General features: G+C 36.9%; 1 protein-coding gene across 4 annotated transcripts in view; it reads left to right on the top strand.

The window, feature by feature from the left end:
* Positions 1-25791, top strand: part of CMSS1 (cms1 ribosomal small subunit homolog) — a 384493-nt gene that overhangs the window by 94128 nt on the left and 264574 nt on the right. The window contains exon 1 of one of the 4 annotated variants that reach the window (XM_046002288.1): positions 14036-14104. The exons of the other annotated variants lie outside the window; for them this stretch is intronic. Coding sequence (XP_045858244.1) covers positions 14050-14104 — 55 coding nt within the window. The 5' untranslated portion in view covers positions 14036-14049. Of the gene's footprint in view, positions 1-14035; positions 14105-25791 lie in introns of those variants that run through there. 4 annotated transcript variants of the gene reach the window in all.

The raw sequence follows: 25791 nt of genomic DNA, 5'->3' as shown, positions 1-25791 counted from the left end.
CATTCTGATGGAATTGTTCTCTCAGAGGTCATTGGTGACTTCATCGTCAGATCCCCCAACAGGCTGTCTCCTCTGCTACTTCATCCTCTGGCTTCATCCTCTCCTATTTCTCTATGCCAGTTAACACAGTTAACTGCTTACCCACTCCTTGAAATTTTCACTTTGGCTTCCAAGACACTGGGCTCTCCCAAATTCTTTTTCTATATCATAGACTGCTTCTTCTCTAACTTCCTTGATAGCTTAGCCTCCTTTTCTCATACTCTAAATGTTGGCATTTTCCAGGACAGTCCAGCCCTTTGCTTTCTAAACCACTTCCTCCTTGGTATTCTAATCTATTCCTATTGTTTCAACTTGCCTCTGTATACTGAAACTCCCACATCTTTATCATTAGCCATTGCTTGCCTGACTTCTATCTATCCCCATCTTGCAGTTACTCCTAGATGTCTCAACAGTCTCTCAAGGACAACATTCCAGAGCTGCCTATCCCAGCCTTTCAATTGCTGTTATTAGAATCAATCTTCTTGTCACCAAGGCTTATAAGAGTTACTGAGTCCAGTAACTACCATTTCTACCTCTTGGATCTTCAGATTGTGTAACGTACTTCATGTTACAACTTATAAGCATTATTTTTCCATTTTTCTCTTTCATTGAGGTATCATTTATATTTAGTAATGTGCACAAATATTAAATCTGCAGTTTGTTACATTTTTACGTATGTATATACCTGTGTAAACTCTGTCCAGACCAAAATATAGAATATGTCCAGCTTCCTAGCAGGCCTCCTTTTTGCCACCTTCCTGTTGATATCTACTGTCTTCCCAGGAGGCAACCACCATTTTGACCTCTGTTACCATAGATTAATTTTGTCTGTTTTGAACTTCACATAAATGGATTCTCATATTAATGGAAATTCAATTTCATATAAATGGAATTTTATATTGCCAACAAAAATACATGCAAATTCTACTTGCTCCACTTCCTTATCACTTGGTATTATCCTTTTAGTTTTAGCCCTTCTAGTAGGGCTATATCTCATTATAGTTTTAATTTGCATTTTTGTGATGACTAATAACATTGAACTTTTCAGATGCTTATTTGGATACCCTCTATCATGAAATGTCTTTTTTTTTTTTTTAAAGATTTTATTTATTTGAGAGAGACAGAGATCACGACAGAGATCACAAACCAGTGGGGAAGGGAAGGAGAAGCAGAGACGGGTCTCATTCCCAAGACTTTGGGATCATGACCTGAGCGGAAGGCAGATGCTTAACCAACTAAGCCACCTAGGTGCCCCAATGTGAAATGTCGCTTAAGTCTTTTATATTGGGTTGTCAGTCTTTTTTTTTTTTAATTGATTCAGAGTTCTTTATATATTCTGAATGTTGGTCTTTGTTGGTTATACATATGTACATATCTTCTCCCAATTTGTGGCTTGCCCTTTCATCTGATTGTTGTTGCATTTCGATTAATGGAAGTTATTAATTTTAATAAGGTACAGTTTATTAATCTTTTATGATTATTGATTTTTCTGTCCTTTTCAAGAAATCTTTACCTTCTTTAAGATTGTGAAAATAAACTGAGGCTCAGAGAGGTTTAGTGGGTTGTGCTAAGATTGTGACAGGCTGTTAGTTTCTTTAAAATATCAATTGGCGGGGCGCCTGGGTGGCTCAGTGGGTTAAGCCTCTGCCTTCAGCTCGGGTCATGATCTCAGGGTCCTGGGATCGAGCCCCGTATCGGGCTCTCTGCTTGGCGGGGAGCCTGCTTCCTCCCCTCTCTGGCTGCTGCTCTGCCTACTTGTAATCTCTCTCTCTCTCTCTCAATCTGTAAAAAAGAAAAAAAAAAATTAAAAAAAAAAATATATCAATTGGCTCTTTTTTTCCTGGGCATATATGGCTGTCAATCCAGTCATTTCTGGCTTGCCCTGTATTGGGAACTGGCTATGTGAGTTTGGATTAGATCAATAGAATATAACTAGAAGAAATGGTCATCTCCATCTTGAAAACAATATATATTTCATGTATTTTATCCTTCCCTTCACCCTCTTCACCCCCACCATGTACTGTAACGTAGACATAATAGAATTTCAGCTCTGATCATGTAGATGAAGACAGTACTCTGAATGATCCCACAGAACAGAACTCATTTAAGTTTATTAAAATAATATTTTTAAATTATTTAAATAATAAAGATAGCTCAGATGCTACCTTTTCCTTCAAGCCATTCCTGATCCCCTAATTAGTATTCACTTTTTTTTTTTTCTCCCCTACTGCCTGCATGTTTTTCTGCTTCTGAGGACAGGGAACATTTCTTTGGTCTACTGCTTTGCCTGTGATAGGCACTTGGTAAGCATTTTGAAATAAATGAATAAATAAACTAGATGATAAGTGAATTTTTCAGAAGGTAGAACTATATATTTCATGTTAAGAAATGTTAATCTGGTCATGCAGTAAGTGTAGCCTGAGAATTTCTCTCTACATGGGCTCTGTGCCTTCTCTGCAATGACGTTCTGACTCAGCAGGTCTTAATCAGCTGATTGGTTGTGCTGTATCACTTTCATCTTCTGTAACACAGCTTATGTACCTGGGTATCTTGGTACTAATTACCGACATAGTATGACCATGACCTCATTTGACCTTTTAGCATACAGGCCCTTTCCGACTGCTATACAGAAAGAAAAGACTTAGATGGAAAAAGAGATGCTATTTTCTATTTGAAGCAAATGATTTGACTTAGATAACTATGTAACAACTGGCTTCACTCAGATTCTCTTGGCATCTTTAAAGAACATTTGAACCATATTTGAGATGCCATTGTGTTCCTACCTCAAATACAACAGTGGGAGACTCTGATCAGTATGTTTGAGGTTGGAACCAGAAATCTGCTCTTTTAAATAGTTCCCCTGGCAACTCTAATGATAACTTATTTAATTTTGGGGACCAGTGGAGGAGAAGTCAGAAAGACCTGAATCCTAATTCTTCTCTATACTTACCAGCAGTATAACTTTGGGAAAGTTACATAGTGTCTTTAAGGTTCAGTTTGATTATCTGAATATTATGTGGACAATAACAGGACCTACATTCAAACAATGTTATGAGGATTAAATGAGATAATCCATTTAATATGCTTAGCACAGTGTTTGACAGTAAACATTCAGTAAAATGTAACTGTCATTACTAATATTATTACCACTAATTATCAGGTTCTTTATAAGGGATCTTGGGGCACCTGGGTAACTCAGTTGGTTGGGTGTCCAACTCTTGGTTTTGGCTGGGGTCATGATCTTGTGGGTCATGGTATCAAGCCCTGAGGCTGGCTCCACACTCAGCGGGGGCTCTGCTTGAGATTCTCTCTCTTTCTCTGTCCCTACCCCTCAAATAAATAAATAAATATTTAACAAAAAATAAGAGAACTTTCTTTGTGTTGTTTTTGTATAGCACATACAAAATAGAATCTACTGTCTACAAAGAAAGGATTCATGTGTATGGGTGTGTGGTCTTTCTCTTAATGAGTTCTCAGTTTTAGGTGTTTAAAGTTCTGTATGGGCTTACTCTGATCCCAGTTCCTCTTCCTTAATAATTCACCAAGTAGCCATTCTATGCTTTTTTTTTTTTTTTAATTATGGAGGGACTATTACTCTGTGTTTGTGCACACCCCTGTGTGTGTGGTGTGAATATTACTAAAAAATGCTTACCTGGAAAATTTAAGAACTGAATGTGCTATTGCAGCATTTCTCAAACAATTAGATAACAGGTCATAATTTATGGACTAGAACTGAGACTGTGGATAAAGTAAATGCAAAGAGCCATCTTTTAAGTTCTGGTCTCTCCTTATAAAATTCTCTATCTGCTTCAACATCTGAAAATGGAACAGAGCTAATCTGAGCTAGGGTTTGGTGGTACTACCTACAGAATAAACTGAGTTTTGATGTGTGTTATGTTTCATATATTCAAGGAAGAGTGATGTGGAATGCTTGGGGCAGGAGGGAGGAACTGGGAGTGGGAAGAATCATTGCATCCCAAGGTTTTAGAGCCAGTCCCTTGTATCTTAGCTATTTGTTATGAATTTACTCCCAAAGGTAATAGTAAATAATAAGAAGTTTAACTTTGGGGCAGAAATACTCTTTCATGGCAGGGGTAAGGTTTATTTTAAGTAAAGCAGAAACTCACCAGGGCAAGAGAATGGGTGGATTCACCTGAAGAGTCTTCTTTGCGTAAAGAAGTAATACTATTGCTAAGAATAAAGTGTCAAAAAAGCAATAAATAATCTTTGGGTCTGTATGTTGTATGTCTTTCATCTGCATGGATTAAAAAGTCCATAATTCTGCAAGTTTTAGATAGCTCTTATAGCTGCTATCAGTTCTAGTTAATTTAAGTAACTTGACTTACTTTTTTATGACATTTGTATTCCACTGTCTATTGAATTCTCAAATAGCCTGGAGAGTAGGTGATGAAAGTCATGGTCTACAAGTCTTACACTTTAGTGAACCATTCACAGTCAGAGTTCATTTATCATTGTCAACGAGGAGCTGTCCTCGTCTGACCAGAATGGATGAGAAATTTCAGTTGTTGGGGCAACAAGAGCATTCAGAGCTGAAATTTCAATTAGAAGTAAGGTTGATTAGTTAACAGTTAAGGGTCTTATTTTGGGGTCAGATTACCCTTATTGCTCTTTCAAGTATTCTTAGTTATTAGGAACTCATGGAATTCTTAATAGTGTTGGTTTACATATAATTTCTACTCTTTGACTCATATAAATTTAAATCTTCTCTAAAAACCTGTATGGATTTCAGAGGCTTAGAGAGGATTAAAAAGCTATAAAATTTTAAATAACTTCATCCAGTGAGCATGTTTACCTAAATGTGTCATCAAACATCTCAGTTTTCTGATTAGAGAACCGGTTTGGGACAGGCTGACTCACATTGTCAACTGATAGAATGCAAACACATTCAGAATTCTGGTGAGACTAATGCAACAAAAACAGAGTTCTGTAAGCTTTTAGAGGTGAAGTGTTATATTTCCAGTAAATCTTCCTATCACTAAGAACTTTCAAAAGAAACAAACACATGTCTTCACAGTTGTTAAGTGCTGGGTGAGGTGGCATAAGCATACTACTGATTCCAATACCTGTGCCACTGTTATTTTACTTTGAACTTTGGTCTTCTTCCCTGATTTGTCTATTTACTTTTTTTTTTTTTAAGATTTTTATTTTTTTATTTGACAGACAGAAATCACAAGTAGGCAGAGAGAGAGGGGGAAGCAAGCTCCCTGCTGAGCAGAGACCCCGATTCAGGGCTCGATCCCAAGACCCTGAGATCATGACCTGAGCTGAAGGCAGAGGCTTAACCCACTGAGCCACCCAGGTGCCCCTATTTACTTTTTTTTAAGTTGAAGTATAAACACACAATGTTAGGTTAGTTTCAGGTGTACAATATAGTGATTTAACTTTTGTATACATTGTAAAATGATAGCTTTAATAAGTCTAGTTACCACCCATCACTGTATAAAGTTAATACAGTATGATTGACTATATTCCTTCATCCTGTATATTACATCTCCATGACTTACTTATTTTATAACTGGAAGTTTATACTTCTTGATCCCCTTCTTTTTTTTTTTTTCCCTTTTTATTAATTTTTTCAGCGTAACAGTATTCATTCTTTTTGCACAACACCCAGTGCTCCATGCAAAACGTGCCCTCCCCATCACCCACCACCTGTTCCCCCAACCTCCCACCCCTGACCCTTCAAAACCCTCAGGTTGTTTTTCAGAGTCCATAGTCTCTTATGGTTCGCCTTCTTGATCCCCTTCTTGATCCCTAACCCCCAAACACCAATCTGTTCTCTGTATCTATGACTCTGAGTTTGGTTTGGTTTTGTTTGTTTTGTGTTTTAGATTACACATGTAAGTGAACGTGTGGTATTTTTCTTTCTCTGATTTATTTCACTTAGCATAATACCTTCATGTTGTCAAAAATGGAACCCCTTCCCACTCTTAAAGGAAATCATTTTTAAAGGTAATCTGGGAAATATTAGTACTTTGCCCTTCAATTAATAAAAGCAATGCTCTGGAATTCTAGATATTATCTCCATATGTAAATAAACATTTTATTGGGTTTGTATTTCACTTTTAATTATTAGATCACAAATTCTTTGCCCAAATAGTTATTCACATTCTTTTCAGTTACACCTTGTGCAAGGAAGGTAGATAGCAAGAATATTTATGCCCATTTTGAGGATTAAAACATCTGTACAGAACTCAAGTTATCTTTTTTTTTTTTTTTTTTTATCAAGTTTGTTCAGCAAATTTAGGGGCAATTCCAAAGATGGCCAAAGAGTGATATTCTCTAAGATGATGATAGTCTCTATGAAGGGTTTGCTGAATAGCTTTTCAAGGGTAAAGGGATGGAGATTGGAATGTCTTCTTGGCAGAGTTCAGGGTACAGTCAAAATAAATAGACACTCCTGTTCCTTTCTCTTTTCCAGGTAGTTCTGTCTCATTGCCATTTGTTTATATGTTGCTGTAATTAACCAATTTTAGGCCAGGCAAAAGAGATTAGGTAGCATACTTAATACCTAAGAGATTAGGACACATACTTCTCCAATCCCATTTTGCTGTGAATTTCGCTAAGTCTTCATTAGGAAGTTGTACAGTAATAGAAAACAAGGAATCCATTTCTGAAGACCTTATCCCCTTTGGTGTTTTGCTTATAGTTGTAGTTCTCTGATTGTTGTTAATATTATTATTGTTATGCTCTTTCCAAATTTGACTCTGATATACCTAACATACTGTTTTGTGGATGCTGTGGATTCTCTGACAAATTCCCGATTGGTGGGTTGAGATTTTTCTGTGCAACACATTTCTCTTGGTCTCAGAAGAAAGAGGAAACTTGGGATAATGGCACATGGTCTGTACAACCTAGCCCTCACCTCAACAGAGACTTAACAGAGGCTTAATTCCTTAAGAGAGACTTAATTCCAGACTTGTCTTTTTCATTCCTTTGTACTTGTGGGTGAAATTTTCTGCCTGAAATATCCTTTCCCCTCTTCTCTGCCTGATGAAAGTCTGCTCAGACATCAAGTTAATTGCTCCCTGATGGGACACCTTCCCATTCCCTCCATGAAGAACTAATCCATGCCTCAGACGGGATCCATGAGTATTCTGTATATGCTTTAGTTGCAGCCCACATTTAACTACCTCATACACTTGTATTTTCTACTGGTGTATCAAAGATAGGTTCTATATCTTACTCTTTATTTTTGTCCCCAGTTCTTAGTTTCATGCATAGCATTAGGTTAAGTGAATGTCAATGAGTGAATGAACAGATTACAGATTCCCCCCTTTTTTCCTTTTTCTCGTATAGAACAAAATGCTCTTCTCCTTTTTTTTTTCCACAAAAAATAATCATTTCCCTTGATCATTTCCCTTTGAAATATCCCCAGTAGCCTATTTCTAAGTCCTGTCCTTTGGTTCCTGAGTATGATTTGGCATTAAAGGACCTTCCTCTATAAAGTTTTAATAAAACAGCTAACCTGTATCTCATGAGAAATATCCATTATCATTAACAGTTTTATCCTTTTTATGGCTGAACAAAACTGAAAGGATATGACTTGTCTGATAGGGATTGTGTTCAATCTCTAGATCAATCTCAGCGGGGAGGGAGGTTATTACCATCTTTATAGTATGAAGAGTTTTGATCCATAAATATGGGATGTCTTGCCATTTATTAGGTTTTTAATTTCTGTCAATATTGTTTTATGGTTTAAAAGTTCAGGTCTTGGGGCGCCTGGGTGGCTCATTGGTTAAAGCCCCTGCCTTCGGCTCAGGTCATGATCCCAGGATCCTGGGATCGAGCCCTGCATCGGGCTCTCTGCTGAGCGGGAAACCTGTTTCCCCCTCTCTCGTTGCCTGCCTCTCTGCCTACTTGTGATCTCTGTCTGTCAAATAAATAAATAAAATCTTTAAAAAAAAAAAAAAAAAGTTCAGGTCTTACACTGCTTTTATTTAATTTATTCCCGAGTGTTTTTTTTCTTTTTGCTGCTATTGTAGCAGCAATGGAATTGTTTTTTAATTAAACTTGTAGTTTGCGGGCGCCTGGGTGGCTCAGTGGGTTAAGCCGCTGCCTTCGGCTCAGGTCATGATCTCGGGGTCCTGGGATCGAGTCCCGCATCGGGCTCTCTGCTCAGCGGGGAGCCTGCTTCCCTCTCTCTCTCTCTGCCTGCCTCTCTGTCTATTATGACCTCTCTCTGTCAAATAAATAAATAAAATCTTTAAGAAAAAAAAAACTTCTAGTTTGCTTGTTGCTGCTGTACAGAAATATAAATGATTTTTGTATATCAATCTTGTAAACTGTGATTTTGCTGAGCTCATTTATTAGTTCCAGTAGATTTCTTAGTGGGTTTCTTAAGATCTAATTATTATTATTATTATCATTGTGTTAGTTTAATTTCCAAAGCAAAGGATGGTCAGAGATTGTTCATCTCTCCTAAAAGGGAAAACACACAGTTTTTATTTTGTAGGATTGTGTATTAGCTATTTTATTCATGCCCAGATCTAAGTTGTTATGATGGTTTTTTAAAAAGATTTTTAAGTAATTTCTACACCTAATATGGGACTCGAACTTACAACTCCAAGATCAGGAGTCGCCCATTATACTGACTTAGCCAGCCAGGCACCCCTTCTGTGATGATTTTACGTGCTACTTCATATGTTTATATATTCTATCTTAATTTTATATTTTGAAGACAAACTATTTCATCTATCAACTGTGTTAGCATATTAAAACTACTATATGTTAAGATCTATAGTCTTACTTTAAATTTTGGAGTAGTTTAGAAAAAAAAGTTACCCATATGATCTTGTCTGAAAGAAGAAAGTGGCCATAGATGGACAATGACTGGCAGGTTCATATACTTTTACCTTTTATTTTGCTTTATTTCTGATTCTCCAGAAGATGTTTATAGGACAATTTGGAGTTCGTGGATCATGTCCATCACCTCAGTGTCAGTCCCCTGTCCAAATAAGCATAATCCCTTGTATTTGGGAAAGCATAAAGAAACTGTAGGCTGCTTTGATTCTTCATGGGTCATTTTGTTCACTTCATCAGGCGACTGCTGCAGATTAGTATAAATTTCATTTGAACTGCAGGAACTGCTGCTCTTGGATCAAATCCCTGCTTCTGTTGCTTTTACAGCCTTGCTCTACTAGGAGATCCGAAGGCCTCTGGGGAAGGTGCTAACAAGTACTTGGGTGGGATCTGTAAACCTGACTCTACAAGTGTCTCAGTGCTGCCCCCCTCCTCCCACCACCACTACAGTCTTCTGTGATGTCTTTAGGGTCCTGCATAAAGGCTTCTTTTCTTGTGGGTTTTAATTCCTTACTGTTCAAAAAACAAAAACATAAATTACCAATGACTGACTTACCTCTGAAAGAAGATTGGAATTAAGAGGCATCTGAAGTCATTGAAAGTCAATTCATTGAATAATGTTTAATAGCCCAAAAAAGGGGAATATAATCTAAAGTCCATACATGGGGCCTGGTGAAGCGTTGGTGGTATAGTGGTGAGCATAGCTGCCTTCCATATATGGGGCCTGGCTAAATGAACTGCATCTATAAAATGACATAATATGCAGCCACTTAAAAAAAAAGGTAGAAGAATATGGTATGATCTCTCTTCATGAATTGCTGATATGGGCTTACAATAATTTTTTAGAAAAATGCACAGGAAACTTAACTATGGATTACTTTGGGGAGTAGGAAGTAAAATGAGAGGAAGGTTTTAATTTTTATTTTATACTTTTCTATTCATTTAAATTTTCTATTTTCATATATTGTTCATCTATTTGTTTTTTAGTTATTTCAAACACATATGAAATTAGAGATAATAGTATAATGAACCCCTACATGTTCCTCATGCAGCTTCAATAACTATCAACTCCTGGCCTGTCTTGTTTCTTCTGTACCACCCTACTGAAGGGTAGCAGAATATGCCATTCCAAAATATGCCTCTTTGGTGTAAGAACTATTTTGAATTGATTATTTTGAGAAACAGCAGATGCAGAAGCTCTGAAGATAAGAGTAGAGTTAACCTTTTGTAAGAGAAATTTACACTTACAGAGGAACTCTCTGTTTGTAAAGGTATCTCACTCAGTACCAGGACAAGAAGGATGACTAAATCAGAAGACAGTCTTCCCAGTGGAGAAGGCACCAACTTAAATTTGCATAACAGACCTTACCCTTGCTTTTTCTGGTAATGTCCTTAATAAGCTGCCCCTCCCCCAACCCACCGGGTCTTTTGCTTTTAGCTGAAGATGGTATTTAAGGTTCCAGCTTAAGTCATCTTGTAGAGTTACTTATTTTCCCTGGTAATTTCCCATGTATATCCTTGAGGTATACATGTTAATAAACTTCAGTTTGTTTTTTCTCTTGTTAACCTTTTATTACAGAGGGTCTCCGCCAAAAACTCAGAAGTATAGAGAGGAAATTATTTTCCTCCCCTACACTATGCTCCCCACTTTAAATTATTTTGAAGTAAATCCCAAACATTCTATCATTTTATTTTAAAATATTTTCAGACTATATCTCTAAAAAATAATGATTTTTTTAAAATACACATCACAACACCATTAACACACCTAATATTAGAAATAATTCTTTCATATTCTGAAATATTCCAGGGTTCAAAATTTCCTGATTCTCTCCACCCCCTTCTATAGTGTCTTCAAATCAAAACTCAAGTAAGATCATCCATTACGCTTTATGGAAATGTCTAAATTTCTTTTAACTTATAAACTTCCCCTTGGTAATTTCCCCTTATACATTATTTACAGCATTTGTTAATGGAACCAGACTATTTGTTACACAGAATCCTCACAATATTAATTTTGCTGGTTATAACCCTGTGTTGTCATTTAATTGTTTTGGGTTTTTTAAATGCATTTAGTATATATATGTATTTGATTTTGAAGAAATTTAATGTTTCTGTATTCATTTGGCCATGTAGAAAAGGTGCAAGGAAGTTCCTATCTGTGGGTCAATATCAAAACATTTAGAAGCATGAAGAAGAATAACACATTTCTCTTCTTGCCACCAAAGAACAGGGGATCTTTGGGTGAGGTCGTCTCTAAAAACAAGAGCTCCTTTGAAGTCACCATAGCTGCTGCTACCAATTACCAGTGTTCATGTTAGTGGGTACGTTTGGAGAGAGTAATACATTTATTTATTCTGTACATACCAATTGGGCACTCTCTGTGAGGGGCTAAGGCTACAGAGATAAACAAAACAAGATGTCTCTGCTCTCCTTACAGAAGTGTGTAAGTGGGGAGAAGACAGACAAGAAGCCATGATAAACAGGCTTCTTCATCACATATGTATTGTGTCCAGTGCTTATCCTTCTGATTTAATATAGATCTTCTGTTATAGGATGCAAAGAACATTTGTCCTCTTTCCTCATCATATATATCCTCTTCTCCAAAGGTGGACTTTTTAAATCTGACTTCTCCATTTCTGGATCAACCATGTTCTAGGGCCTGTTTCTTATTTATTGGTGATATTGAAGTGATTATTCAGAAAGCTGACTAGATGGACTTGAAGTTTGCAGGTTTTCAAGGTCTCCACCATTCCCTATTGTGTATATCCAGCCTGTTCCTCTCATTTATCTTACCCAGATGGCCCCTGAAGACATTTGAGGTTGAGGACTGCACCCCACCCCTTACACTTTTATGTTTCCATTATATATTTTTTTAAGATTTTATCTATTTATTTGACAGACAGCGATTACAAGTAGACAGAGAGGCAGGCAGAGAGAGAGAAAGGGAAGCAGGATCCTTGCTGAGCAGAGAGCCGGATGCGGGGCTCGATCCCAGGACCCTGGGATCATGACCTGAGCCAAAGGCAGAGGCTTTAACCCACTGAGCCACCCAGGTGCCCCTCGGTTATATTTTAAATGAAAGTAATTATTAATAAATGTAGCATCTGTGAGGAAATTTGGGCTATCTTCAATAAAAGCAGAATTTGAATATTGTTTCTAAAACATTTTAGAAGATGGATTCATCTGAATCATGTATGTTGGTATCTTTATACTCCCCTCATATCCCCATCTTTGATATATATCTGAAGTACAGAGAAACCAACTTTTGGGGAGTCCTTTCACGATTTGGTGGGTTATGAGTGCTCAGCCATGGTGCAAGAAAAGTTTGTTCTGAAACCACAAATCTCCTTGGATTTCTGGGATTTCTTTCTGGAACTGAAAGTGGGAGCTAAGTGACTGCCCCTCATTTTCCCTAACAAACAAAATAAAATTAGTCTGAAAAAATACAGGCCTATTTAGAGGAGACGGGGAAGCGTGTTTCAAGATTAAACTCTTCCAGTTTAGAATTAATTCCTGCCATCCAGAGGTTTTTTGTGATGAAGTTTTATCTGATTTGCTCTGCTTTGTTATTATTGAGGCATGACTCATTTAGAATTCAACACAGATGAAAATTAAGGAGTGATTTTTTTTTTCCTTCTAACATTTTTGTTATTCTGTGCCTCTTACTTTGTTTATTGATAAAAATCTTAGCCCTCAAAGGAATGGTGAGAATAAGCCACTGAATTCTTCTGCATGAAGAGGCCACAGGAGTTCTCCATCTGGGTCTCCACAAATAAACACATAAAAAGATCATTCATTTGGGGCGCCTGGGTGGCTCAGTGGGTTAGAGCCTGTTCCTTCGGCTCAGGTCATGATCCTAGGGTCCTGTGATAGAGCCCCGCATGGAGCTCTCTGCTCAGCAGGGAGCCTGCTTCCTCCTTTCTCTCTGCCTGCCTCTCTGCCTACTCCTGATCTTTGTCTGTCAAATAAATAAATAAAATCTTTAAAAAAAAAAAAAGCATTCATTTAATTGAAATACTACAAGTATTTGTAGCAAATAGCAAAGTAGTATTTGAGCTACTTTGAGTAGCTCAAAGTGTCATGTTTGAAGGTATGGCTATCAAAAAACTGGCATGTTCTTGGATAGATTATTAGCTGGAGATTCAGTTAGTCAGCAAATCTGTTTAGAAAAGAAGTAATTTGGCATGAAGCAAATGACAGATGTGCTTCACAGGGAAATGTTTGTTTTTTGGTTTGTTTTTTTTTTCTCTTTGTCATTTATATTGGGTCCTCACTGTTGACACTACTGGTAAATATTGTTTTGAGATCTCTGATATCTTTGACGGATATGTCCACTCAACAGTGTTGTTGCAGCCACATGTGCTTCTTTTTTTCTATATTGTTCTTTTACTATATATATTCCACTGTTTGTTATGGCATGACAAGTGTTGAATGTCATATTTAGTTAACACCAAAACCAAAAATGCATGATATAGGGGCACCTGGGTGACTAGGTTGGTTAAGTGTCTGACTCTTGATTTCCACTCAGGTCATGATCTCGGGTTTATGAGATCAACCCCTGCTTCAGACTTTCTCTCTCCCTCTCCCTCTGCTCCTCCCCATTTTTTTTTTTTTTAATGCATGATGTAAAGTGACAAAACTGTAAATTAGAAATTACTTATTTTTGAGAAAACACATAATGTCCTCATAAATTCTGCTAACATGTTTCTTCTGAAACATTGCTTTTTCCTTTTTTTTTTTTTTAGATTTTATATATTGAAAGAGAGAGCAAATGCTCAAGTAGGGGGGAGTGCAGAGGGAGAAGGAGAATCCCAAGCAGATTCTGCACTGAGTACAGAGCCTGATAAGGGGCCAGATGGGAGTTCAATCCCAAAACCCTCGGATCATGACCTGATCTGAAATCAAGAGAGACAACCGACCAAGCCACTCAGGCACTGCTTCTGAAACATCTTCTGAAGAAATATAAATTACCTGTTTTCAGGCATCTCAAATATTTTAAGCTGTTACTGGGAAATTTAGTGAAACAAATGGGAAAATGCTGTGGGCATAAATATATGTGCATGATGAATAGGAAATGTGAGGAAGCAAGGATTTGTAAGTAGAAATGAGTTAAATAGGAGAAATTGGCATGAAATTCTCAAACACTTCGAATCAACTTAATTTTCAGAGGCGGAATTAGACAAAATGAATTTTGGATTCCACGATATTGAACAAATCAAACTTGTCAGGACCATGAAAGGTCAGTACTGTGTTATAATCTATTGCCAGAATCCTGGATTTGGACTCGAAAGCTTGGCTGGCATGGGATTGTATGGAAAGAGGGTTCAGACCTTTTAGAGAAGAAGCAAACAGAAACCCAAACAGTCTTGGGAAGTCCAAACCTGAATTTAATAGGGAAGAGGAAATATACTGAAATTATATTGAGAACAGCAAAATACTATTTCAAGAAAAATGTTAGGTTTGTGCTTTTGATGATATATTAGAATTTTTTCCTTCAGAAGTAACATATCTCTGAAAGCCCAAGTCAGTGGGAAAGTCTGATTCATGTTACTAACATCCACTTTACATAACTTTTTAACATCAAGTCATGTTTAAAATGAGGTCAGATTCAAGATTAGTCCCAGGCAAAGTTACAAAATAAGAAATGGGTACACTCCTGTATTGCTAGTAATAATATAAACAATCTTATAGAGAACACATTAGCTACAGTTTTCAAAATCCCTAAAAGGTTCATAACTTTTGACCCACATATAAGGATTTATTATTCTAAGGCAACAATTAAGAAGGTGTAAAAATTAGTTGAAGTATGAGGCTATTAGTCACTTCCTTATAAAAGTGAAAAAGTGGAAATTTCTAAATGCCTACAATAGGAATTTGTTAAATAAATTACATCTGTATGATATAGCAGAAGTCATGCTCTTAAAAATTATGGTGTAGAGAAGTAGTGATTTAGGAGGATGTTCATTATGTTTTAGTGAATAGAAATCGGGTACAACAACTGTAAAAAATATGAATTGAGAGAGTTGTTTTTAGCTTTTGTTGTGGTTAATTTTTCCACTGTTCTTCAACTTTAAAATCCCCTTTTGGGATCTTTCTTTCTTCCAGTGCCTTGATAAAGGACCTGCCTTCTTTTATATCTGCTCTCACGGGGACAACCCCAAAGCTCTCAAGCTTGTTCTTCTTCACCTATCAAAACCGACTTTTGTAAGATACATATACTAGTCTCCAAAGCTGGAGTAAGTGAAGACAATTAATCCAGAAGCTAATTTATTATAAGATATTAATGTAAAATAATAGATTAAAGTTTAACAGCTTCTCTTACATTTCAGTCACTTATTCAACAAATATTTATTGTACTTCTCCATACTCTGGACCTTGCAGGAGAAACTATGAACAAAACAAATCAAATGTGGGCCCCTTACCTAATAGTGGGAATATTTGATTCTTCGCAATCATTTTAGGCCAGAAGATGTGATTGTGTGGGGATCTTGTGACATTGGCAGGCCAGAGGAGCAATGGAATCTTCTGGTGCACTTAAAAACTGCCATATTGCATGAGTCTTAATTTCATATATATGCTAGCGTGTCCTCTTCATGATACCACTGCATTAACATTACTGTTTTTTCTAATTAAAATGATTTCCAAAATGGGGAAATAGGTCTCTGTAGTTTAAAAGGAAAAAAATTTCCTTGAGCACTGTATTGCTCTGTTCAGTGTTACAGTATTAGATCATTAGGCAGTTTAGTAATACCTCTACTCTGAAGGAAAGAAGGTATGAGCAGCCCTAGAGAGTGATCCCTCCTTTGTGCAGCCTCAGTGTTCTCTGTTGTCATCATGGCTGTAACACAACACTGCACTGTTTTATTGTCTGTCCCTCCTATGCTGAAGTGTATGACCCCTTGAAAGCTCCTATTCATCATCACATCCTTACCCATATTAAATGCCTCCCTGGGAATCTAAAAAATACCCAGTGTGTCACCAAGTATGTAAAAAAACTACCTTTAAAGAAAGGCAAATGTGAAGAAAGATGCTAGTGCTTACTGAGTGCTTCCTGTGTGTTAGACACCATACTTAGCACTTTTATGCATTTTATAATTTAGTAATTCCAAGAACTTAAAAGATATGCTTATCGTGTTTTTAACAGATAGTGAAACTGAGATTAAATAGGTTAAGTACTTTGTTGGGGGTCAAAAAACTAGTGAGAGGATGGGACCATGGCTTAGACTTTTGTTATTCTGACGCCAGAGTCTATATTTTTTAACTCCAATAGCCTACACCCTTCTAAGAAAATGCTTTTTTGTGCAGTGATATTTACTCCTCATTTACTCATCATTTATGCCAGGCATCTCCATTCTCATAGCTGGCTGTTTGGTTTTATCTTCTCATGAGGGAATAATACACTTGCCAGGAAAATTTACCTGCAAGTTGCAAATGCAGGATACAGTTTCATTCTAATGTTCCACCTTAATTTCCATTTATGAGGCAAAAATTTCCATTTTGACATGGCGTAATAAGTCTTCTTTCTCTTTGTATTTTATAGTCAGGTGGAACATAAGTTTGAGGTCACCTTTCCACATTCAGTCTTTGGCTTCCTGTTCTGTAGGGCTGTTAAGCTAGTAGCTGTGAGCCCGTTGGATGTTTATCCAGTGTTTACTGTATGCCTTCCATTCTCCTAGGGCTAAGCTGGCTGTTGAATAATTATAGTTCTTAATACCCTTTTTGCCTGATTTCCATAATATTGCAACAGTAGTGTCAGTACCACAGAATGAACACTTCAATCTTCTTTTAATCATGTACATATAATTTGTATCTGGTCTTTTCAACTGTATTTTTATTATGTCTTAAAATTCTTCTGGACCACCCCCTACAACACCAAGCACAAAACTTCAGCATATAGTAATGATTCTAGGGAGAATAGTACCAAATATGCTATCAGGAGAGCTAGCTTCTGGTCTGGTTTTACTACTATTTAGCAGCAAGATTTTGTGATTTCTTATCTAGGACTTGATGGGCCTCACTGTTCTCAATTCACAAATCAGAAGGTTGGTCTAGGTTGTTAGGTCTTTTCTGTTTAAATTCAGGATTCAGAGACTTCTGTAATTTTTTTGTAGTTATCTGATTGATCAGTTCTTTGTAGTGGCATTAACAGGAATAGAAACATTATAAACTGATCTGGATTTGCAAAGGCGATACTAGGTTCAATTTGAGTATGTGACATTTGAGAAGTAGTACAGTGTACCTAAATCTAGATATCCTTTAAGAATGGAAATACAGACTTGGATTTGAAGTTGGTAAAGACACTGTCATCCTCACTGGCCTCTTTCCATAGTATGAGTTAGAATCATAGGCTTAAAGTAAAAGGTACTTACTTATAGCAATCACATAACCACAGATACTTAGATCTGAAAGAGAAATAAATATGTGGTCTGTCCCATTTGCTTTACACACAAGATTAGAGAAATGGAATTTGTCCAAAGTTACACACTATCTACAGATCTAGTCTATAGACCAGAGTCCCCTATCTCCAAGCTCCTGCTTCATATCTCACTGTGTTTGTTAGGTTTCCTCTTTAACTGCTTTATAACATGTATAATATTCTATTGTGAGTAATAACTTCACTAATCATTGCTTATCCAAATAGAGATGCTGAATTATTTGTAAAATTTGGCTCAGCTTTCTGGGAGAGAACTGCAATCGAAACACAGTGTCATTACTGTATCTGAATTTTGACTTCTGTAATTAAATGGTGCTATATGAAAAGCACTGAATTGTGTAGTGGCAAGGTAAAATTCTATGATATATATTGAAAGCTAAGTTATGGTGTACAGTCCTAAATTGTTTTCAGTACCTTTATAAGGTAATTAATTTCTCTGCATCCCTTCCCAGATCCTATGTTAGGTCTGGGGTGTATGAACGCTTGTGATACTCTGTAGAATTATGATACTGAAGTAAATGTTTATGGTAGGTCTCCATTTTGTTCTGATAAAGAACTGGATACCCATGACAAAGGTCAAATGGAGATCTGGCATCTATTTCACTACTTGCAAGACATAGTCTTGAGAATATGTAATACATATAACTCCTTGCCAGAAAACGGAAAGGAAATGATTGCATTTGAGTACAATGTAATTTACAATAGTTTAGTGTGCATGAAATTTAAAACTGCTGCCTTTCTAAATAAGATTTTTTAAGTAGACTTAGTTTATTTTTTAAAACATTATACCCATTGTGTCATACTTTATGGGAGAGTCTTAAAAACTGAGATTTAAGACCAAAGAAGCTAAAAATTCTAATGGCAATGGTTGCAAGATATTGAATTCTCCAGTAAAGTACTCTAGTTTAATGTGTTTGTTGATTTCTCCTGAAAGTTCTATTTTCATGAGCATTTCAAGTTATTATGTCATTTTACCATAATGGTGCCTTTTTTCCTCTATCCATCATGATTGCTTAGTACCTTAGAAGCTTCAGTATCAAGCCTTAAAGTCTTCAGTGGTGTCTCTGCTTTACACGTGCACAAATTAGTTAGGGTTTTATACAGGTGGAAACCATATCTACCTCCTTCACCTAGTGTCTTCCATTGTACTTGGCATGTAGCATGCATTTAATTAATTGTTGCTGCTGGGGGTTTTTGTTTTGGCGGTTGGTTGTTGTCAAGTGATTGAATGAATGACATGCAGTACAAACTAGCTAACTAATTAACTAAAAATTTAGATAAATATACTTATCATTTACATATATATGAGGGAGATAGCCAAAGCCCCTGAAAAGAAGATTTGATGTTTTTGACAAAAGCCTTTAAAAGTACTCACATATAGGGATGCCTGGCTGACTCAGTTGGAAGAGCATACTACTCTCAATCCTGGGGTCATGAGTTTGAGCCCCACATCAGGTGTAGAAATTACTTAAATAAATAAACTTCTTTAAAAATTTATTTTATTTTTGTTTTTAAGGTACTCAAATACCCTCAGTTATCAAGAAGGTCAATTTCATGGCTCAACTTTTCAGTCACTTTTTCTGATGCCAATCTGCAAAATAGGCCTGTCATAATGGGAAAGGGTTGATGATGGAAATCTTTTTTAATAAAGTTCCCTCAGCCAAAGGAGAAATAGAAGTGCTTTGTTCTTCACTAAAGCTTGAACAACAAAAGACTTAGGCCAAGGTGTGGTCAAGGCAGTAGCCCTTGAAGCTGGGTCCCTGGTGACTTTACATAGCTGAAGACCCTTCTTCCTCTGGGGCCACTGTTCTATCTAGTAACTCTTGGGCAGGACAGGAACAAGAAATTTTACCTGTGACTCCTTCTTCACTATGTGGCTTTTGAGAAGCCAGCATTTGAACTCCTGCTTTATGAAGTCAGAGTATCAATACTAACATATTTGGCCAAGATATTATGAAAAGTAATTTAAGGCTTTAAAAAAAAAAATTCACAGTTGAAGCCACATTTTTATACAGAGTTGCCATAATATTTGTTTCCCACTTTAGTGGTTACTTCAAAGCCCAAAATGTAATAACATGTATGGTTAGTATACATGGTTTGTTTTTGTATTCTAAAAAAGAATGCATGATTTCAAAAAAAAAGAAAAAGGAAACTTTTTTTTTCTTCACAGCCTTTTCGCCCACTGAAACTGAAAAAGGAAAAAGAAATTATGCAAGCTTTTTTGAAAGTACAGACAAATTTGGCATTTCACTTATGGGAAAATTTTGCAAAATTGTACTGACTAAAAGTGATTTTTGTTTTGGCTTTCCTGTGAAGCCATCCAGAAAGGTCAAAAATTACTGGCATTGCTTTTATATAAAACATTTCACGTAGACTCCACTTGTAATTCAGCCAAGTACATAATTCAGGTCATCAGTGACACACATATCCACACATTGGAACTGATCAGTGAACAGAAAGTGGTCATGAAATGTGGATAATGTTACCTTGTGGACAGACCAAACTGCCCAGATTACAGCAAAGGAAACTTTGCATTAATATGCTTGGAAATGGTTTCCTGAGCTCATCCCTGCCCCCATCCTCCCTCAGTGGGAAAACCAATTATTTACTGATTACAACTACATCAGTTGGCAAACATTTTAGCCTAAAAACCTGTGACATCAGTCTCCTTTAGGGTTTTCCACATTAAACAGATTCTCCCAGGAAAACACAGAAATTGAGCCAAATTTGAAATACATTATTATATCCTCTAAGATCTCTTTAACTTATCTCAATCATTTATTTCTTAATTTTTATTTTATTTCCACACAGATAATATCCAACACTTAACAACCGAGAAACATTTGCAGTGTTTTTTCAGAGTTTCAGTCAGATAGTCTTTTATAGCTATCCTCACCCAACTCCCTTTTTATGGGGATTATGATATCTGTCTTTGTTTCTCTGTACTGAGGGTCACTGATTTGGGAGTGGCTTCTATCACTTTGAGGAAGGAAATAACATTATTCTTTGACCCCTTAAGACAAGTTCATCTTGCTTTTGTGAAGAGTGGCTATGTGCTCAAGAGGAAGTACTCTCAATAAAGTTAGAAGGACTCCATGATGGTGCACATGTTGTTTTGTCCCTTGTCAGAGAATGAAACAAATGAGTAGTATTTCACTCGCGTAAGCACCTCCTCAATTATTATAGTTTTCCCCATAGGTAGATTTCATGTAATATTTTGATGCAAGTGGCCCTAAAGCAGGGAGAAGTCCTCAGGCCCACAGTCTCCCTGTTGAAGGTAGGGGAGCAAGAAGGACCAGTGCAACAAGTGTGCCAAGATAAGAGGAGTTGTGATGTTGTATGGGCAGAATAAGGCAAGAATTGTCTGTATATCATGTGGGTTGAGAATACATTTAACAATCTCATATCCCAAGAGTTGCATCTGGAAGCTGTTCCTTGGCAAATAGAAATAGGTGATATTCATATCTTCTAGAATGGCTGCTACATAGAAATAAGAGTCACTCCAGTCACTTTTTCCTATTTTTAGCAATGGTATGTTCACTTTCATTATTCTTTTTTTTTTTTAAGATTTTTTTTATTTATTTGACAGAGATCACAAGTAAGCAAAGAGATAGGCAGAGAGAGAAGAGGAAGCAGGCTCCCTGCCGAGCAGGGAGCCCGATGCTGGGGCTCAATCCCAGGACCCCGAAATCACGACCTGAGCCAAAGGCAGAGGCTTTAACCCACTGAGCCACCCAAGCACCCCACTTTCATTATTCTTTAAGATGAAGAAACTTTGTGTCCAAAGGCTAAAAAACATGATCTTTTAAATTCTTCCTCTTAAGCCCCCTTGATACATGTAGAAATTCCATTCTTAATATATTGATTCCATGGGATACAATTTACATTTGTCTCACTGTTTTCCTTTCCCTCTAGCTCATGGCCTTTATTCCCACTGAATTTTTGTTCCCATTTCTCAGTGTTGTTCTCTTTGCCCTTTCTTAGTTTGAATAATCTTCATCTGCATCCCAGCATTATTTCTGGATCTCCTCCTAAGCCATCCAGTAGAAGATAGTTGAGGTACAGCAGTGAATATTAAAACTGTACCTCAGACAGCCCTCCACATTCCTACCCTAAATCTGTAATGTCTTGCCTTCTTTGTTAATGTAGTAAGCCCTCTGGGGAGGGACAACCAGTACTTCTTTGTTCTATGGCAAGCAGCACTCTAACCATGGTCAATAAATGTTCATAATAATGAAAGATGAAAGAAAGTGTCTGTGTTCAGCAAGTTAGTGCCAAATAAATGTGGAGGCCAAATGAGGCTACGGGTGCCAAACCACAGGGGTTCGAAATAATATTTAATATAACATTGTCTCATTGAATAACAAATCTTACATTGTAATGTCTGAGTCAAATCTTCCCTTGGTGCCAGACTTCTCATACTCCTTTAATCTTCCCCTCAAGATATTTCAAGTTCATGAAGCTCAAGGTAACAACTCCCCCCACCCCCACCTCCACCCCCATGTAGTGAGTAGAAAACAAACCTCCTGATGAATGTGGAAAAAAAGTAACTGGATGTGAGGGCCATGGATTCTCTGGGAATCAGACTAACCGTCTACCATGAAGTAAGAAATGAAACTTTGCCATTAACCTAGTTATTGTGTAACTTCAGTTACCTAGCTAAAATATGAATTATAAGTAGTTAAAAAAAGCACTGAGGCTACTAATATTTTAGAAAAATAATTATTTTTTTCTGCATTTTTCTGTGATTATTAAGAATGCAGCACCATTAGCTTTGTAATCAGAAGTACACATGGAATAACAGAAGTGAAATGACAGTTCAGTAAAATTTGATATTGCAGTGATAGGTTCTTTTATATCTTTGTATTATCAGTAGAGAGCCTTCATTGTCCTTTCCATTTCAGATGAAGGCTCATACTTTCTAAGGTGATTCAGAACAGAGGGGCAAAATTGAGCAAATTAATCTGCCCTTCATATGGTTACAAAATGTTTACCAACCAATCTCTCCTTTTTTGCAGCCAAACTTCTCAAAATAATAGTTCACATTTAAACTGCTACGTTCTTGTTTCTTATTTATTCTTCAAAGCATTGTTATTTGGCTACTGCCCTCACTGTTTTATTGAAAGGACTCATTAAGTTTCCCAGTGTCTTTCTTGTTGCAAAATCCTGGGACATTTTCTTCTCCTTTTCTGTATTACTTGAAAGTCTTTCCTTTGTTTGGTTTCTTTGCTTTCTTTCCCTTCTAGTTCTTCAGAAAACAGCAAGCCATTGATTCTTCTGGAGTTCCCTTCTCAGAATTCTTTCTCCTCATCATACCAGCACTCATTGCTTCAGCTATCACCAGCTGCAAATACACATCACCGGCCCAACATTTTCCAGACCTGTATTTCCAACTGTATGTTGTTTAATTAGATGCATCATTCTCCCCACTGGACATCAGAATACACCAAGTACCTCATACTCAACATGTCTAAAACAGGACCTGCCCTCACTTTTGAGCCATCTCCTCCAACAGCAAAAAGCTGTGCGCCATTCCTATGTATTTGTATCTTGGTGACTAGCCAGGAGTGCTTCTCAAAACTCCTTTTATTTCTTCCTCTGCTCTCTAGTCTCATTAGTCACTCATTAGTATTGACTGTACATCATAAGTATTTTCTTGTTCATACCCTCTTCTCTCTAACCCCATAGCCATTTGAATATATACCCTCCCCCAGTTTAAAGCCCTTGTCTTTACTCCATGTTGCCATAATCGTTCTCCAAGAAATCATACCTGATCAACTCTTTCCTCTTCTCACAATTTGTCATTTGTCCCTTCTTGCCAACAGTATAAAATCCATCTGCTTGTGGCTAGCCTTTCCTTTTCTCATCCTGCAGTTACACCCTGTACTGTAGTCATGTTGAGTTCCCTCACTACCCATACTATTTTATCTCTATGCTGTGACACTTATTTCTGCCCCTGCCTTGTATGTAGTTTCCATTCTTGTTTGCATAGGGACTAGACCCCTGTTACCTCCTCTGCCCCTTTCACAAAGCACTCCCTTGCAGAATAAGGTGCCCAGCATTTATGTTTCCATAGTTTTTATCATACCTGGTTATTGCATTATATTCAAATTATCTTTAAACACATCCTCTTCCTCCCTCTGGACCATGAGCTCTTTAAGAGCAGAAGCTGTGTCCTATTCATGCTTGTATTCCTGGTACAATGTTGAGCCCATAGTGAAAGGTTAGTAAGAGTTTGCAGAATGGATCATTGTCATGTCCACAGTAGCCTTACCTTTCACATTCCTGTTCTAGTAAGCTTATGAATTCATCACTCTTCTCCATGTATTCTTTATGTTTTCTCTTTTCTTCTTCCAACTCCAATATGGTTTGCCTATGAGATTTTTCTGCCATTAAAAGCTGTTCCAGGATTCGTCTATGAGATTCTTTATGTTTTTCCATGACTTTCTCCAGCTACAAAAGAAAATACATTTATAGTGTGTTAACTGCAAACCCTTCAAAATACTGCCATCTTTCATTCACTCTTTTAGAAATATCTAAGTTTTGACTAAGTAAATTAGCAGTGGGTTTCTGATCTTTTTGCTTGTTTTTTTTTTATCATTACTCTTGTTAATTGATACTTTTTGATGCATCTCAACACAAATGTAATCTTTCTATTGTTACTGTTTTTTTTACCCAGAGAAAATAATTGGTGCCTCTGTAGATATCAGAATAATTTCCCCATATCCCTTTTCTGACACTTCCTTCTCTCTTCAAAAAAACCTTGTCAGAGGAATGACGTAAAGAAAAGGAATCTTTGCATAATATTTTATTCTGAGGCAACTTAACTGCTATCCTGCCCCAGCCCTCCCTAGAGTAGGCCTCTTGGATCTTATGATCTGTTTTTCATATTATGCCTCAAGGTGTTTGCATAGTTTTAAGAAATTCTTATTAATCAATTCTTTGTTGGTTATGTAGTACTAATGCGAACAAATGTCAATACCAAGTCCTTTCTGGTTTCTGTGGCCTACTTATATCTCTATTTTGATATGATCAGCCTGTACCCGACTTATGTGTTTGTCTTCCCTACTAGACTGTGAAGTCCCTGAAAGTAGGGCCTACATTGAATTTTTAACAATTCTTAGCATCTACATAAAAAACAATGAAATCTTGCCGATTGCAGCAACATGGATGAATGCAGAGAGTATAATGCCAAGCAACGTAAGTCAGTCAGAGACAAGTACCATATGATTTCACTGGTATGTGGAATTTAAGAAAGAAACAAAGGCAGAGGGGGGAGGGAGGGATAAACCAAAAAAACAGACTGTTAATGACAGAGAACAAAGGGTTACCAGAGGGGAAGTTGGGGTAGGAGTGGGGAATGTTGAAATAAGTGAAGGGGATTAGGTGTGCACTTGTCTTAATGAGTACGTCAATAAATCTATGCTTACAGGGTCAATTAATCTATGACAAAGGAGGCAAAAGTATACAATGGGGAAAAGACAGCCTTTTCAACAAATGTGCTGAGAAAGCTGGAGAACTGTATGCAAAAGAATGAAATTAGACCATTTTCTAACACTACACACACACACACACACACACACACACACACACACACAATCTCAAAATGGGTTGAAGACCTAAGGGTGAGACCTAAAACCGTAAAACTCCCAGAAGAGAACACAGGCAGTAGGTTCTTTAACATCAGCTGTAGCAACATTTTTCTAGATATGTCTTTTAAAGCAAGGGAAACAAAAACAAAAATAAACTGTTGCAGCTACATCAAAATAAAAAGCTTTTGCACAGGGAAGGAAACCATCAACAAAACAAAAAGGCAACCTACTGAATGGGAGAAGATATTTACAAATGATATATCTGATAATGGGTGACTATTCAAAATATATAAAGAACTTGTAAAATCAACCCCTGTCCCCCAAAAAAGGTAGGGGGCAATCATATTGAAAAATGAGCAGAGGACCTGAGTAGAAATTTTTCCCAAAAACATATTAAAATGGCCAACAGACACATGAAAAGGTGCTCAACATCACTAACTGACAGAGAAATGCAGTTCAAAACCACAGTGAGATATCACCTTATACCTGTCAGATAGATAAAAGAAAAAAGACAAGAATAATAAGTGTTGTCAAGGATGTAGAGAAAAAAGGAACCCTCATGCACTGCTGGTGGGAATGTAAATTGGTTCAGACACTGTGGAAAACAGCATGGAGGTTCCTCAAGAAATCATAAATAGAAATAGCATATGATCCAATAATTCCGGTATTGGGAAAACAAAAATACTAGTTCAGAAGGATATATGCACTCCCTATATTTATGCAGCATTATTTACTATCCTTTATATCCAAGATATGAAAGCAGCCTAAGTGTCCATTGATAGATGAATGGATAATGATGTGTGTGTGTGTGTGTGTATGTTTCTGTGTATGTATATATATATATATACACATATATATATACACACACACACCATTTATATAAAAAATCTACAATAGGAT

The sequence above is a fragment of the Meles meles genome, chromosome 4 (assembly GCF_922984935.1).
Source record: "Meles meles chromosome 4, mMelMel3.1 paternal haplotype, whole genome shotgun sequence".
NCBI classification, from domain to species: domain Eukaryota; kingdom Metazoa; phylum Chordata; class Mammalia; order Carnivora; family Mustelidae; genus Meles; species Meles meles.
This window is presented reverse-complemented; position numbering and strand designations above follow the sequence as displayed.